Below are 15,311 nucleotides of genomic sequence, written 5' to 3'. Positions count from 1 at the left end.
ACTGATATCAAAGCAGTGTTACCATAATCAGCTTTAACATCTTTGTTATTCACAAAGTTATTGTTGTTCTTATACCCTGTTTTTCTATAAGAATATCTTATTATCATTCATGATTGTATTTCTCATAGCAAACAAGATCAGCTCTTTAGTCATCAGGGATGAAGAGGAAGAGGAGGAAGAGGAGGATTGGGATGGGTACAGTGTGTCGTGGTTATTTGGTCAATGTGACAATGTCGACGTTCTTCAGTGGCAGAGGGGGCAGATGGGCATTTTGTTCCAGTCTCCACTGTTTCCTCACAAACGCTCAGTGGGAGTCTTCGGACTGCCACCGCATCACGTCACAGCCTGTAGCAAGCTAAGACGGGGTGTTGCATCATTGCATTATCAACACTTCTACCAAACTGCTGGAGGAAATGAGGGACTCAGAGTTTAGGGCATCAAAAGGGGATTAAGGGGGATTGTTGTTAACAAAAAGGGGTAAGTTTGGCCATTTTTGATAGAGGGTCAGCATCCCGCACCTCCTCAGAGAATCCTGATTTTTAACCATTATTTTCTTTCAAATGAATATTTTCCCTATATCCCTGTTTTCTACATTGTCTTTAAAATCACCCCTGATCTAACACTCAAAGCTTCTATTGCTCTCCTCCTCTTCCCCCCCTTCTGCCTTTTACACATCAGACTCAATGCTGGAGAGTTTTTCGTACACATGGCCATTGCTTCCATTGAAGGGACGTGGGGGGCCAACCCCCAACAAGGAACCGTGATGGTTCATTCCACCGAGGCTGAGCTCTTTCTGGAACCGCGGGGCCACGGTGGACATGACCCCCGCTGTGGCAGCCGATGGCATATACGACGTTGCACTCATCTGGCCCCTGAAGTCACTTCGGCTGTTTTTGGCAACTTGTTGCTCCTGCTGTTGCTTTGACATGTAATATTGTTTGGCTCCATGCATCAGACACTGGTCATCACCAAAGGTGGGTATAAAGGGGTTTTGGTTTACCCGGTCAGGGTAAAGTGATTTGGATAAAGAGAAAGCTGCCCCACCTCCTCCTTCCATCAAAGACCTGTCTCTGTCTCTTATGTCTCTTTCTCCGATGGAGCGGCGGTGGAGGCCCTCACCTCCTCTGAACAGGCCAAAAGGTGAGCCAGGTCCTTTTCGACTCTCACCTCCATAAAACAATGGATCTCTGTCTCTTTCCCTTTCTCTTTCTGAGCCCCCATGGCGCTCAAATATGTGCGCAAAGGGGCTGTTACCTTCCATGTAGCGTTCCTTCTCCTTCAAGCTAACACTTCTGGGTGGGGGCAGCATTCCACCCATACCTGCTCCACTCATCCCTCCTCCTCCTCCTAAACCTCCCATCAAACTTCCCATCCCACCTGTTTCCTCTTTCTGAAGGTCAACAAATGTGTCGTACGAATGCTGCCGCCTCAGTTGCTTGCCTCCACTCTTCCTCCTCTGCTGGGCCTGAGATTGAGACTGAGGGCCAAGGCCCATACCTCCAACTCCTCCCCCACCTTTCCCTCCACCAATCTGTTCTGAGAGGTGGTTGTTGTCCTCGCTGATGTCGTAGAGGTTTCCTGTCTTTTTACAACCTTCACAGCGCATGCAGGTCGCAGAACTGGGGCGGCTGTTACCTCCACCTCCTGATGAGCCACAGTTAATGCCACCACCATACCCGCCACCCCCTCCACCATGCATGGACATCTGCATGCCCCCTCCGCCCCCACTCGCCCGACAGTTCCTACATTCCCACTCCCCCCCTGCCAGTCCAGATCCTCCCCCGCTCTTTGAATCTGTCTTTTTGGGTTTGCTCTTCAGGAAATCATCCACTGGCACCAAGGAGGTGCAGGCTCCGACTCCCCCGTCTCTATTCCCGGGACCTTCAGTCAAGTCTACATGTTCCCACTGAGGGACACCTTCTTTGGGCCGAAACTGGTCCAAATAAAAGTCCCTAACACTCTCCTTCTCTCTGAAAAGATACGAGTTCCCATCATTGTTTCCTCCTCCACCTCCCCCGCCACCTCTCTTGCGTTCAGAGGGAAAAAGTGGCGGGGAGGAAGAACGGTGGCCGTGGTAGTGGTGGTGGCTGATGTGGTATGGTTTCCGCCTGTAGCCCAGCTCAATCTCGTCCAGCTCCCGTCTGGACTTTGCAGAGGCCGGCCTCTTTTTCAAGCTATCGCGATACTGTTTGCGCTTCTTCGCGTTACCCTCCAGGTTTCCGTAAGTCACCGTGTGTGTGGAAATGTCCGAGACATCCGAACGGATGTTCCCATCATCTTCTCCCCTCCCTCCACAGTAGCTGGGCCCAGGGATGTAGGTGGAACTTGAGGCGCCTCCTTTAAAAGAGAATTTCCCGTACAGGTCAGGCAGACCTCCCTTGAAACCTTGGCCTGAGGGAGGGGTCTGCCCGGACAGCAGGTCAAACTTGCTCATGTTTCTGTGGGTCAGTGCTGAGCAGGGCTGGGTGGTAAAGATAGGCGCCACCCCTCCGCCCAGGCTGTCACAGTCAAACATGCCGCCCTCCAGAGAACTAGCACTGCCCAAACTATGGGGCCGGTTTTGAGGAGGGCCACTCAGCCCTAATGTGGAGCCATGATGGTGTAGATAGTGGTCCTGGTACAAATTACTGTCCTTGAGGTGGATGTTGCCAAACGTCCTCTCCACCTCACTGATGTAGTCACTAAACATGTTGTCTTCTGGCATATAAGGAGGTTTACAGTCTGAGTGGCCTGCCAAGCTGCGCCTGTGCTCAGAGATGTCATAAACAGAAGATTCGCGGCGGATGAAGTCCAGAGCGCTGTGCGGTGAGCCGTTCACCCCTGACAGGGAAGCCATGTTTTTGGCAGTGCGTAAGAGGCGCATAATATTGGAATGGGTGTTGTTCATGGTGGCTGATGGGGAGTTCAACGCGGAGCTGCTCTTTTCCTCAATCTGGACTCCATGGATGCAGCTGTATATTCCCTGTGTGGGAGAAAGAAAAGCCATGTTTAAACACTGGCTTTAAATCTTTACTCTGTAATCTTTTCTTTGTAGTGTTTTTTTTTTGTTTGTTTTTTGTTTTTTGTTTTTTGACAGCTTAAAGCTATCATACATACGAATGTCAACCTCCAAAGTGCCATCTTTCAAACTAACTAACATATGGTGGTCCTATCCTTACATGTGATCCCATTATTGCTAACAGGGTATCAAACTGGACCACTGAAATACTGTATTTAAACAGCTTACAGCTGGATCAATCAGGGGAATCCTGCAATTAAAAAAAATCTTTAAAAAAATGTTTGCCAAACCAGAGAGAGGACCACAAAATCAACATCCCTGCTCCATTTTGCCACTTTTTATGACATGACAGATATATTAATAGAAATGCACCATCTCTGTTTTCTAACATCGTTTGGTTGAAGATAGGTTATAAAAAACACAGATAAAATATATAGACATGATGTGGAAAAGTTTAAACAAATTTATTTCTGCCACATATCTGACATATTATATATATATATATATATATATATATATATATATATATATATATATATATATATATATAATTTTAAATTAATCATATGCATTTAAATGCAACTCAAATATTTTTACAGCTAACATTGATTTTCTTTCATTGTATATGTGCAGCTTAAGCATGTATTTTAGTAACCAACAATATTTTTCTGTTGATGCTGTATATATAGTAATATCAAATGTACATATTATTGGACTATATAGTTTATAGCCAGTAATACTGTACTGTATATTTACTAGTGTGAGACAAAGTACAAGTGAGGAAATAATAAGAAGACAGAGAGAATATTGTGGTTCGATGGTGGATGATTGATACAGGCAGAGGGACTGTAAAGATCCCCTTCAGACCCACTGGTCAATACCTTTAATCAATGTGATTAGAATTCAGCTCAACAATTTCCTCCAGCAGTTATTAAACGCCTCAGTTTCACAAGCCCTCAGTGTCCACAGTACAATTCCTGTCATAGAGAAGGGCCACACCAAGGAGACACTAGCTGAGCCGTGCAGTGACAAAAGGATAAACTGCTCCATTTGCATTCAGTGATGTACGATACAATATTCAGATAAAAATGGATGGTGAGCGGAGAGCAAACCAGGCATGACAGATGAGGGCTGTAAAGGAGCAGATCAATTCTTTACAATGATTTTACTCCATTTTTTTTGGACATCTGTAGATGGCAACGGAAATAAAGGGGCGCTGTTAAAGACGGTGGTCAAAGATCGGCTGACCTGCTTGCCGGGTAAGAGATTGGGGGTCACATGGCTGTCAAATCTTCCCAGTCTCCTCCTTTTATCCACTAACACAACTAGTTGACCCTCTGCTCTCCTCTACCCAGCCACTCGTTTCTGGTAATTAATTAAACTGTGACTGCTGCATTGCAGCACAACGACTTCATCCTCCATAATAGTTCTGTAGATAATGTTATTACTTCTTTTAATTTCACAGTCCGTTAACAGTGGAGTATGTAAGGTCTTGGCATTACTGAAAACTAGACAGGTAAATAAGAAAGATTACAGTATTCAAGGAAGAAATGAAGTTTTGGTCAAATTAACCCGCCCTGCTAATGATATTTTAAGCTTTTCCACTCAAAACTTCCCTTGTCCAGCTCATTTGTGTCATCTGGCTGTTTATGTAATTTGTCATCACTTCATTTCTTCTTTTGAATACACACCACCTGCTTATAAAGCTGTCATATCTTCCCGCCCCAAGCATCAATGACAAACATTCTTTATTCTAGAAAATAAAATAAATAAAGTATTTCTAAATTATCATAGTCTTAGGATGCTCCCTCTATTAGTTTATACTCTATTGAAGGGTAAAGTTCGAGAGCAATATTAGGATAATATATTTTTTATCAATTTTAAGCAGCAAGGGATCATGCTGATTCAGAGATGCCGAACAAATAACTTGCTGCTCCCAAATGCATATAAAAAACCAAACATGTAGCAGCTCATAATTTAATACAGTCTGAACAAGTGTGCTGTTTGTATAAGGTGTTATTTGAAAGCAAACTTAGTTATGATGTGGTGAGAGAGTTGTGAAAAGCAGAGCAATTAAACCTCTAATGAGTTTATTGTTCTAAAAACATTAGAGGTTTTTTTTTTTGTTTGTTTGTTTTTCTAAATCAATATAACTAATTTGTTTCAGTGCTGCAGGTGGGACCTGGAGAAGCAGGTAGCTGAAGGAGAGCCGCTCACAATGCCTCAGAGGGAGGGGAAGCTAACCGACCATGAAACCATGACAGAGGCCATGTGAGTCACGCCAACCGTGACAAATGTCTCAATTTTTACACCACTGAGCTTAAATGTTAATTGCTGTAATAACAATAAGCTTTATTGGATTATGCTGTGAAACAATAATAATAATAATTGTTAAAAAAAAAAAAAAAACTGCTAAAAGAAAAAAAATGAATCAGTCTGAGTAGCAGAGGACGACTGGGGAAAAAGGAAAAGAAAGAAAAGGCCAGGGCTGGAGTGACAACATTTGAGTAAATGACAAGGAGAGGATGTGATGTTTTGTTTTGTGGAAAGACGATAAATTTCCACTGTTACTGTTTCTCAGTTTCCCTCCTTGATGCTCCATATGCAAATTATCCATTTCAACGAGTGTTTCCCCTGAATATTTTATCATTTTGAATCATTTGTTTGTATCCGTGGACACACTGTCACATCGCAGCAAAGACAGACGTAATTTCTGCAAACGAGAGCAATCGCTGTTGAGACAATATTTAATTGGTCTCTGATCCAGTCCCTGTACAAATTATAACCATGCAATAATCAAAAGGAGCACCAAGTAGCCTGTCTTTGAAAATGAGAAGTCAACTGACTTTTTAGTAGTAAGAATAAACAGACAACACACACAGTCATAAACAATGTAAAATTCGCATTAAACAAAATAATCAAAGTAGGGCACTCGAGTCGAGCAGAAAGGAAATTTTTCTTTTATCCTTTTTACATTCCTTTGCTTTCTTGGCACAAGCAGCCCCAGCAAGCCAACAGTACATCAAATAGAGGGAGCGAGCAGCAATGTGTGGCTCCTCTGCTGTAAATTAGCCACGTGGTTTGGCCTGCAGTGGTTCACCTTCAGAGGTAGGCAGTGAATTACACCATAGCCACGTCAAAACCATTGGAATGCAAATCAAACACCTTGGAGTGACTTTGGTCTCCTGGGATCTGGCAATCTACCCTCGCCGGTTCTAAGGCTGATTTTTTTTTTTTTATTTGGTTGAGTGAAATATTGATTTCAGCTCAACATTTTGTAAATGTTTACCTCGTGGGCACAAGAAAAGGCTCAAGCGTCAAAGGAAAAGAAAAAGGAGCTCATTTATCTGTGTGTGCTTTGGCTGAGAGAGTTTGGTTAAGCAGGATTCATGCTCCTTTTAGCATCTAGTGCAAAATAAAGAAGAAAAAACAGGTAAATCATTATTATTTAAAGGAGAATTTGGGGGACAGTAAAGCTGTTTCTTCATTTAAAAGGCTTGTATGATGGTTTGAAATGTAAACTCCAATATGCTGCTCTGCCTCAAAAACAGAATTTATTGGTGTTTTCAACTGCCTTCTTATTTTATAGTCCCGCAGTAAATTGTACACATGGGTATATTTATGATTTAACAGCTCATTCTGACATCGTCAGCAAGGTAAGTTTACAAGTCTGGGGTGGTGTGTTTATTTTCCCCTCTCTCACCCTGCTGATGGTGAAGACGAAGCCGGGCCGACCGGAGCAGACACCCATGAAGCAGAAGCGTAGCTGCCAGTAGAACCAGTGTTCGCAAATGAAGGTGATGAGCGACAGAGCCATGGCAGCGCCCAGCATGTAGAAGACCCCGGCCATGTTGTCCACGTCCAGCTGGCTGGACATCACCTCGTTCTTCTCGTGGTGGCAGATCCCCGTCAACCACAGGGACTCCAGCTCCTCCATCTCACCTGGATGGAAGATATGGAATGACATTGAGGAGCGTGTGGGGAGTGGGCAGATTAGTGGAAGGACAAAAGCAGGGAGACAGTGAGAAAAGAAACAGATGGTATGAAGGGGGAAGGAGGAAGGGAGGGATGGACGATGGGTAGGGGAGAGAGATGGAGGTAACAATAAAGGATGCAGAGAGATATGTGGACAGAAGAGGAAGGTTGAGAGCACAATTATGATACACAAAGAAAATATTTTTTTCTCACAGAATTTAATTAAAGGGTGTAAAACAGTTGGGTTGGATGTAAAACAGAATAGAGAGAAAGGATATGTAATAACAGGATGGATATTGGAGGATACCAGGGATGGAGAGAATGATGCAACAGAAGACGAGAGGAAGGAGGATGGCAGGCAGGTGACGGGGGATCTACTGATTTTTACAGCAGACTAAGAAACAAATGCACACTATCAGTCACATGTTAATACCAATCTAATTTTAACTTCTTCTTGTGAATGGTAGTCTGCAGGTGTCTGAAGACGGTCCCTGAGTTTCTGGTCTGTTTGTGGGTCACCTTCTGTTTCATCACAGGCTGTTCTCTGTGAGAGCCAACGGAGGCACGACAGGCATTGGTTAATTAACAACTCCTGCACCGCTGCACTGGCTGGCCTTTGAGCATCAACTAGCATCTCAGCAGCATTTAAACATGAGAAGGAGGCTTTGCATTTACAAGGGGATACACAGACACAATCATACAGCAGCAACTACTAAACCCCAGCTGATGAACTGATTCAAGATAACTGTGGTTATTTTAAAGGCCTTCTGATATGGGAGGCAGAGGGATTAAGGCAATATAGACACAATCCCAACCACTTATCCTCATTCTACCGTTTTGCAAGGTGCTTCACTTATTTTGAAAATCAAGTAGTAGTGATCCTGTTGCCCTTCAGCTGTGGTGTTGGGCAACATTTGGATGACTTAAAGCCCACTAACCCATGCAATTCCAAGAAAAAAATGCACTATTTTTATATAGAACAATGAAAAACCAACGAGTGTTGGTTTTTGCAGGGTTTTTTCCTATGTGGTTGGTTTGTCTCCTGCACCTGTTTTCCATTGGATGTGGCTTCCAGGTGCTGATTGATGGCTCATGCAGCTCACCTGTGACTGCTGCTTTCTTCCTCCTTAAACCCTGGATCTGCTTCTAAACAGGTGCCAGCTTTTCTGCTTCCCAGTGGTACTATATGGCCAAATCTATTGAGTTCAAGCATCTGAAAGAAATTTGTGTATGTAATTTTTTTTCTTCTTCTTCTTTGCTTGCTCCAGAGCCTCATTTTGGATTTCTGTACTTCTTTAAGTATTTATAAATCATCCACCATCATCAGTCAGTCCTGTGAGCTCCACCACCGTCACTTGCCTGAAAGGTTTTGTTTTATGAGCAGCAGGAAAACTCTCATGGTCAGAACTATCATTTCACTAGATCAATTTCCACATTTTCAACTGTGGATTCACCAGTTTCATCTTCTCCAGCAGTCTCTGCCAGAATCCCTCCTTCCTGTGTGAACATCCACAGCCCCAGCAACTTTTATCTACGCAATAAATCTCTCTTAATTTGCAACCTGAATTTTTATTTCTTTTTGTCACCATCTTTTGGGTCCTGCCTGCTGTACAAATCTAATGCAGGAATCCTCAATTCTGATTCTTGAAGGCCAGTGTGTTGCAGGTTTTAGAAGTTTCCTCACAGCATCAGACCTGACTCAAATCAATTGGTAATTAGCAGACTTGTGCAGGACACCAGCACCCAAAGACCAGGATTGAGGTCTAACAAAGGCCTAAAATACCACTTCTGATATTAAAGACTCAAATGACTCACTTTTAGAAAAGTACAGGGCTTAATGTCATAAACAATGGCTCAAGTGTCTAACCTCATATGAATATAACCTTCAATATTGTTTACATTTCTTCATTTCCAAATCATCACACATCCAACTGTCTCTTGAAAAAACAGAAGCTCATGAAAATTATAGCTCCTTATTGGCGTTTTACAACTTTTGTAACCTTTAAGCAATATTTAAGAAATATCATTAAATAGAACTTTTTTTCAATTATTTTGGAAGATATATAACTCTAGCATAAAGATAAGTTATGTTTTAACTAACCCTGCTAATAAAAGAGGAATAAAATATATGGGGTGCTAAAAAAAATTCAAATTGGAGAGACAACTCAGCAGGGCCGCTGAAGACTGTCTTGTTTCTCATATTCTTTTGTTCCTCTCTTTTTAATAATAACTTAAAACATGCCATAAAATCAAAACTAATTCAAAAAGGAAAGAAAAAAAGGGAAAGAAAAAGTATCTTTTAGAATAAAAGAAAAACTATTTCATCACTAAGGTCTCTGGAATCAAGCAACAGGTTGGAGCATTTGTTCCAGAAGATCTACTGACTTGAAAACTTTCTATTTACTGGAGAATCAGAAAAATTGGAGTTTTATTTTCAGGACAGCTGTGATATATTTTTTGCTCAGTTGCGTCAAACTACCCACACTCCCTTCCAGCCCTTATATTGAAGCACTGGGCTGTCCGCGTGAGCACGATCGCTTTCTAGGCCACCAGGAGTGGAGTGGATGGTGAGGCGTGGCAAAGTGACATTGAAATCCTGAGAGGGGGCGAGACAGGGCTGCCTGGTTCCTGTATTAATGCTGTTGCAGTGGCACAGGGGGGGTGTCACTGTGAGCCGACCCATATTCATTTGAAGGAGGATACATAAGTGAGTTTCATCAAAGTTTAAGAGATTTTTTAAACAGATGTAAAACTATTAAAACAGATGATTAATAAGTATGAAAACAATACACAGAGAAGACTTCAGTTCGTATGAAGGTTGATAAAATTAAACATACTATACATAATCTGAATCTCGACACTTCTATCCCTTTATCTATCAAACACACACACCCTCACTTACACACACAGGCATTCTCATTTTCAGAGGGCTGACCCATATTCGCATGTGCGTGCAAACACACAGGCATGCACACAAACTCATGCACAGTGTTGAAATACACCAGGAGCTATACTGGCACCCCTAACTGGGACACACTATAGTGGTCCCCCGGAGGGTCCTTGGTTCAGGATGCTCGCAACATACTAGACCACATCCAAGCAAGCAAGCTACTGTACAACACACACATGAACTTTCACACACACCAAACCTCCATTACATTTCCTAAATTTGCCAGTCGATGAATTTAACAACCAGCAGTTGTCATGACACGTTGATCCATTTATGATGAAGAGTTGTTAAAACATCCATAAAACACACTGTAATGCTGCACTCTATACAGAGTGAGGATGGATGTTTGGATGTTTTTCATTTTGTTTGCCACTGTTTGTTCAGAGACTCATCAATGTTTCAATCTGAAGGGGAATGAAGTGAATTTGAAAAGCACAAACTCTGCAGAGCTTCCACAGTCTCCCATAAAAGGCAAGTATGGTCATAAGGCAGAGGGTCCCCACAATGAAGCTAAATCTCAATTTACATTCCTAGTAGCTGCGTCTCATCTTTCTCGTTTGTGTTTGATTTACTCAATGTGACAAAGGGATAACTGTGCATTTGACCTGCAGAGCCAGTTACAGTCAAAAAGCTTAGAAAAAAAATGTTTTTTTTTTTCTCTCCACACTCCTAAACTGTTGGAAGTGTGGGTAAAACACAAAATGTCATTGTCTGGAGAAATCTTTTTTACATGGGAAAAACTAAAAGTCCTGACTTTGAGAATTTAGATGTTTGCACTTTTTGGGTCATCATGTTCTGCACCACAGCACATTCGACTGAAAGTAAAAGAAGTCTAAACTTTAATCTGACATCAATACAAAATAATGTCTTGGAGTTTTAGTTCTCATAGTTCATGTGCTCGACACAACAGTTCTTAAAAAAAAAAGAGAGATGAAAAGAAATCAGCAAGGCTCTAGATCAAAACCAGAAAAAAACAAAGCACCACCCAATCAGTCAAACATGATGATGCATCTGTTAAAGTCTAAGCTGGTGTGGCTGCTGATGGATCTGACACATGTTGATTCACTGCTCATTGGAGCAAAGCCATGAAAGCAGAACTATAAAGAGAGATATGTACTCAGTTTAAGCTTAAAACTGATGATGAGCCACTAATGAAATTTTAAAGTGCTCTGCAGGCTGCAGACTTGGATGCAAAGGATTTTTCACAAAAATAAAAAATAAAAAATTAATAAATAATTCATCGTGTGTTGATTCAGTTTTGTAATTAACCTCTAAACTTTGCTATAGAGCCACGTATCCAACATCATTAATCTTTATTTCTAATTAAATGTGCTGAAGTGCGAAGGTTGCCTATCTACAGTAGATTGTATGCATGAGAAAGAATCTGTTACATGTCCCTACAGCAAAGCCTGAGGCTGTTCATACAATATTGAGATGTAAATCAAGAGACTCAAATTAGTTAAAGGATGATAATATATTATTACAACTAAGACCTACTTCTACAGGTCTAGTTATTGTTCTTACCGGTAATGATAACATTTACTCACCATAAAAATAATTCCTAACATGAAGGAATGCTGCAGTATTTCTAAACATGTATAAAGTTGAGTGATATACATGAAGTCTTAATAAAATTTTTGCCAAACTTATTTGATTAAAGCTATCTTGTGTCCACACTGAAATTCAATAAGGGATTTGGGATTAACCAATTTCTATCATCATATAATAGTATATTACCGTTAACTTGTCTTTAACTTGCCCTATTGTAGTTTTTTCATTGTTACCCTATTCTGATATTTAAGCAGGTCTCTTAGTGAGTACATCATCACTAATAAAATAACAGTTAAAATAAGTTTCACTCAACCTTCCACTTTTGCCTCAAGGTCAAGGAGAAATTGCAATCCCTAATCACACCAGCACAGCTGTACTGTATGCATGACAGAGTCTTTGCTCGTTGAGTGCATTAAACTATGCAGCATTTATGAATAAAACAGCAGAGGAAACAGTCCTTCCTCCCTCCCTCACCATCTCCAAAAAGCTGCAGGATAGCCAGGTCCACATGTCTCTTCCAGAGCGACTCCTTCTGGATGGCGATGCCGTAGCCCGTTGTGGCAAAGATGTAGCCGCTGCCGATGGTCACCAGCTTGCAGCCCTCGTCCCTGCCGGCCATGTAGTTCAATACGGCTGCGTCATAAATGAAAGCATCCAATTTGCTAAAGAAAAAGGGTGAGAGGGAGAAAGAGAGATAGACAGGTTACAATTAATTAGCACTCAGAAGTCACACATCACAGTTACAACATTCCAATTAACCTGCTAAGTAGCACTAAGCTGCTGATAAGAGTAATAGACTTCCACTCGGTTTGCCAAAGACTGGAACTAGCAGACACTGTGGCGACAAAGAAGATTTGATGAAAACTGAAGCGGGGGAGTGAAAGTATTATTGGGGTTATTCAGCTGCAATATGTTTGTAGGAAGCAGACATTAACAAGGTACTATTTTCAGGCTGCAGTTTACCTGCTCAGTGCTGCTTCTGATTCCTTTAATCTGATTTATTTTATTCTTCTTACACTGTAATAATAGCAGTGTTAACACACACTGAGAAAAGGTTTAAACATTTATAAATATATCTCAATAGCTACTGTCATTTATGTCTGTTCATTTTTCATGTTGGTAGTTCATATGTTCATAGAAATTGACAAAATGAGCAAGATTTTCTAACATTGCAAGGCTCGGTGCAGGAACATACTGTCAAAATCCCACAGAAAACAATAAGCTTCTCTTTCACCGACTGGGTTACAAAGGTGGTGCTGACACCACTGCTACTGTGGAAAGGTTAGAGATTATACAACCATGTTTAGAGGAGAGCAGCAATCATGTTTGGTATTTAGTAATATCTGAACCAGGTCTCTTATTAAACCTAAGCAAGTAGCTTTGGCTTTTTATTTTTATTTTTTTTTCACCAAACTTAAACCCAAGCGAACAGTCACTGAAAACAAAAGAAACAATAGCAGGAAAACATATGAAGTATCAGCCAACAATTTACACATTCCCTGTAGAGTCTTGGTCTTTTGGCTTTGGCTTTTGTGTGTTGCTGCAACCATCCTACCTTTATTAAAATGACTTTTTGGGGTTCTCAAAATAGATTTAGTAGGTGAATACATGGTCACCTGCCAGTTTACAAAAAGCCTTTTGCTTGCCTTTTTAGGCTATTTTAAAATTACGCTAATCTCATGCTACATTACAAAGGTGCTCACCCAGACTTCAGACTCTGCAAAGCTTCGTTGACGTTTCTCTGATGAAACTTCGTCATGTAGGAGTGCATTTCTGGATAGTTGTTCCTAATATTTCTCTCTGTGCTTCCGTTGGGGACCGTGCCAAACCGAAATGGAGGTGAAAAGTCATTGGGACTTTGGAACTAAACACATAAGAAGGAAAAAGCATGAAAAAAGTTCATATCTACTCTAAAGTATACAGATGAGAGTGAGAGAGCATCAGCTAGAGACCCTCCACTTTACCTTTTTGTCTGAGAGACCAGATACTTGGTCCACATATTCCTCCTGGATCATGAAAGCAGCCAGGTTGGCAGTGTAGGAGGCCAGGAAAATGACAGCAAAGAAGGCCCACACGGACACCATGATTTTACTGGTCGTGCCTTTGGGATTCTGTACTGGCACAGAGTTGTTGAAGACCAGACCCCACAACAGCCAGATGGCTTTACCAATGGTGAAAGATGGACCATGTGGCTCTGGAAAAAACAAATGAATTTTTAAGAATGTGACATCAGTTTCTGTACCGGAATTAAGTTTCTCTTTAAAGATGCTTTTTAAAAAACTTCATATATGTCGTTATTGATTTATCCAATCCACAAGCTGCCATTATGCTGAAATTAAGCAGGTGGTTCATAATGTCTGTGTGGGAATGTGTGAGAGAGAGGAGGAGTGAGTGTGCAAGCTTGTAGGTGTATATTATTTTATACTTTTGTTTGCCAGAAAGTTGGTTAAATTAATCAGGCAAAGGTTTTACAACTCTAGTTATTGCATCGACCCCTTTGACTCCACATATTCATCTTTCCTCTTCATGACAAACTTCCGCCATGCAACAAGCAGAAAAAAGAAGGGTGCTGCAGGGAGGAGTACACCTTCTCCAGAAGATGATGAAGGATGAGAGAAATGAAAAAAGATAACCATTATCTATATATAGACACATCAGAGATAGAGTTGTGGGGGACGTTGATTTTCTTTTTCTTTTTTTTTTTTCTCTCTTCTCATCTTTTTGGCTGGGGAGATCTAAGACTAAACTAGCCCCTTGCTGTCAGAGCGAACACGAGATTTTGGGAAATATGGAAATTTATACAAATGACTTTCCCTATGTGAGTAAAGAAGCAGTGGAGGTTTGGTGAAACCTGTGCATTAAGATACAATTCCATGTGATATAAAAAGCAGGATAGTGAGGAGGCGGAAAAGGGGAGGAGATGGGAAAGAAGGCATTGGGTCAGTGAGGATGTTTGGTCTATATGTGGAGGCGGCCGGCAGTATGTTTGTGTGTCTGTGTCTGTCGGTCTTTGTGCACAGCAAAAGACAAGTTGCTCATCACAGTCTTTACAGAGAGAGCGCATCATCTGCAAAGCTCAGAGCAAATAAATATTTGGTACATCACTCTATGTTTGATGCAGCAAGTTATCTCCTATCACGCTCCCTGCATACATCTGAAGACTTCACCAGCACAGATTTTTTTAAAATACAAAATGGCATGTTTGGATGCCCTCAAAAAATAAATAAATAAAATAAAATAAAAAATCTTTTGGAGATGTAAATGAGATCCACCACTACACTATATGATACTAAGTTGCGTGATACAATACAGTAAGATACGATAAATGATACAGTAGGATATGAGGCTTTACAACATGATACGATCTGATACAGTACAGCACGATTCAGTAGGATACAATCCGATACAATACAGTATGATACTATATAGTATGACACGAGTCATACAGTATGATATGATACAGTACAATACGATGTGATGCGATGTGATGCAATACAATATGTTACAACATGATACAGTAGGATACAGTATGATACAATACAATGTGATACAATACAATAGGATGTGATGCGATGCAATATGTTACGATAAGATACGATATATGTGATTCGATATGATACGATACAAAACGATGTGATATGATGCAATACAATACAGTACAATGTAATAAATTTACCATGGACTCAGTTATAGTAAAATATACCCCTGATAACAAATTATACCTAATTTCCAATGCAAAACACAACCTTGTTTAGATTACAAAAATGATTTATATTGAAGGTACAGCTGTACAGACAAATTTATTTATAAGTTTAATGGAGTTAGCAACAAAGACCT

The 15,311-nt window shown here is 41.0% G+C and overlaps 1 protein-coding gene across 1 annotated transcript in view; it reads right to left on the bottom strand.

The window, feature by feature from the left end:
• Window positions 1–207: 207 nt before the first annotated feature.
• LOC121632357 (glutamate receptor ionotropic, NMDA 2B-like) overlaps window positions 208–15,311 on the bottom strand; it is a 122,432-nt gene continuing 107,328 nt past the window's right edge. Inside the window, exons 11-15 of the mRNA XM_041973795.1 lie at window positions 13,439–13,668; window positions 13,178–13,338; window positions 11,949–12,136; window positions 6,702–6,940; window positions 208–2,962 (exon numbers count right to left, since the gene is read on the bottom strand). Coding sequence (XP_041829729.1) covers window positions 668–2,962; window positions 6,702–6,940; window positions 11,949–12,136; window positions 13,178–13,338; window positions 13,439–13,668 — 3,113 coding nt within the window. The 3' untranslated portion in view covers window positions 208–667. The remainder of the gene's footprint in view (window positions 2,963–6,701; window positions 6,941–11,948; window positions 12,137–13,177; window positions 13,339–13,438; window positions 13,669–15,311) is intronic.

This window comes from Melanotaenia boesemani, chromosome 2 (assembly GCF_017639745.1).
Source record: "Melanotaenia boesemani isolate fMelBoe1 chromosome 2, fMelBoe1.pri, whole genome shotgun sequence".
Classification (NCBI taxonomy): Eukaryota; Metazoa; Chordata; class Actinopteri; order Atheriniformes; family Melanotaeniidae; genus Melanotaenia; species Melanotaenia boesemani.
The sequence above is the reverse complement of the archived record's forward strand: the minus strand, read 5'-3'. Positions and strand labels throughout refer to the sequence as shown.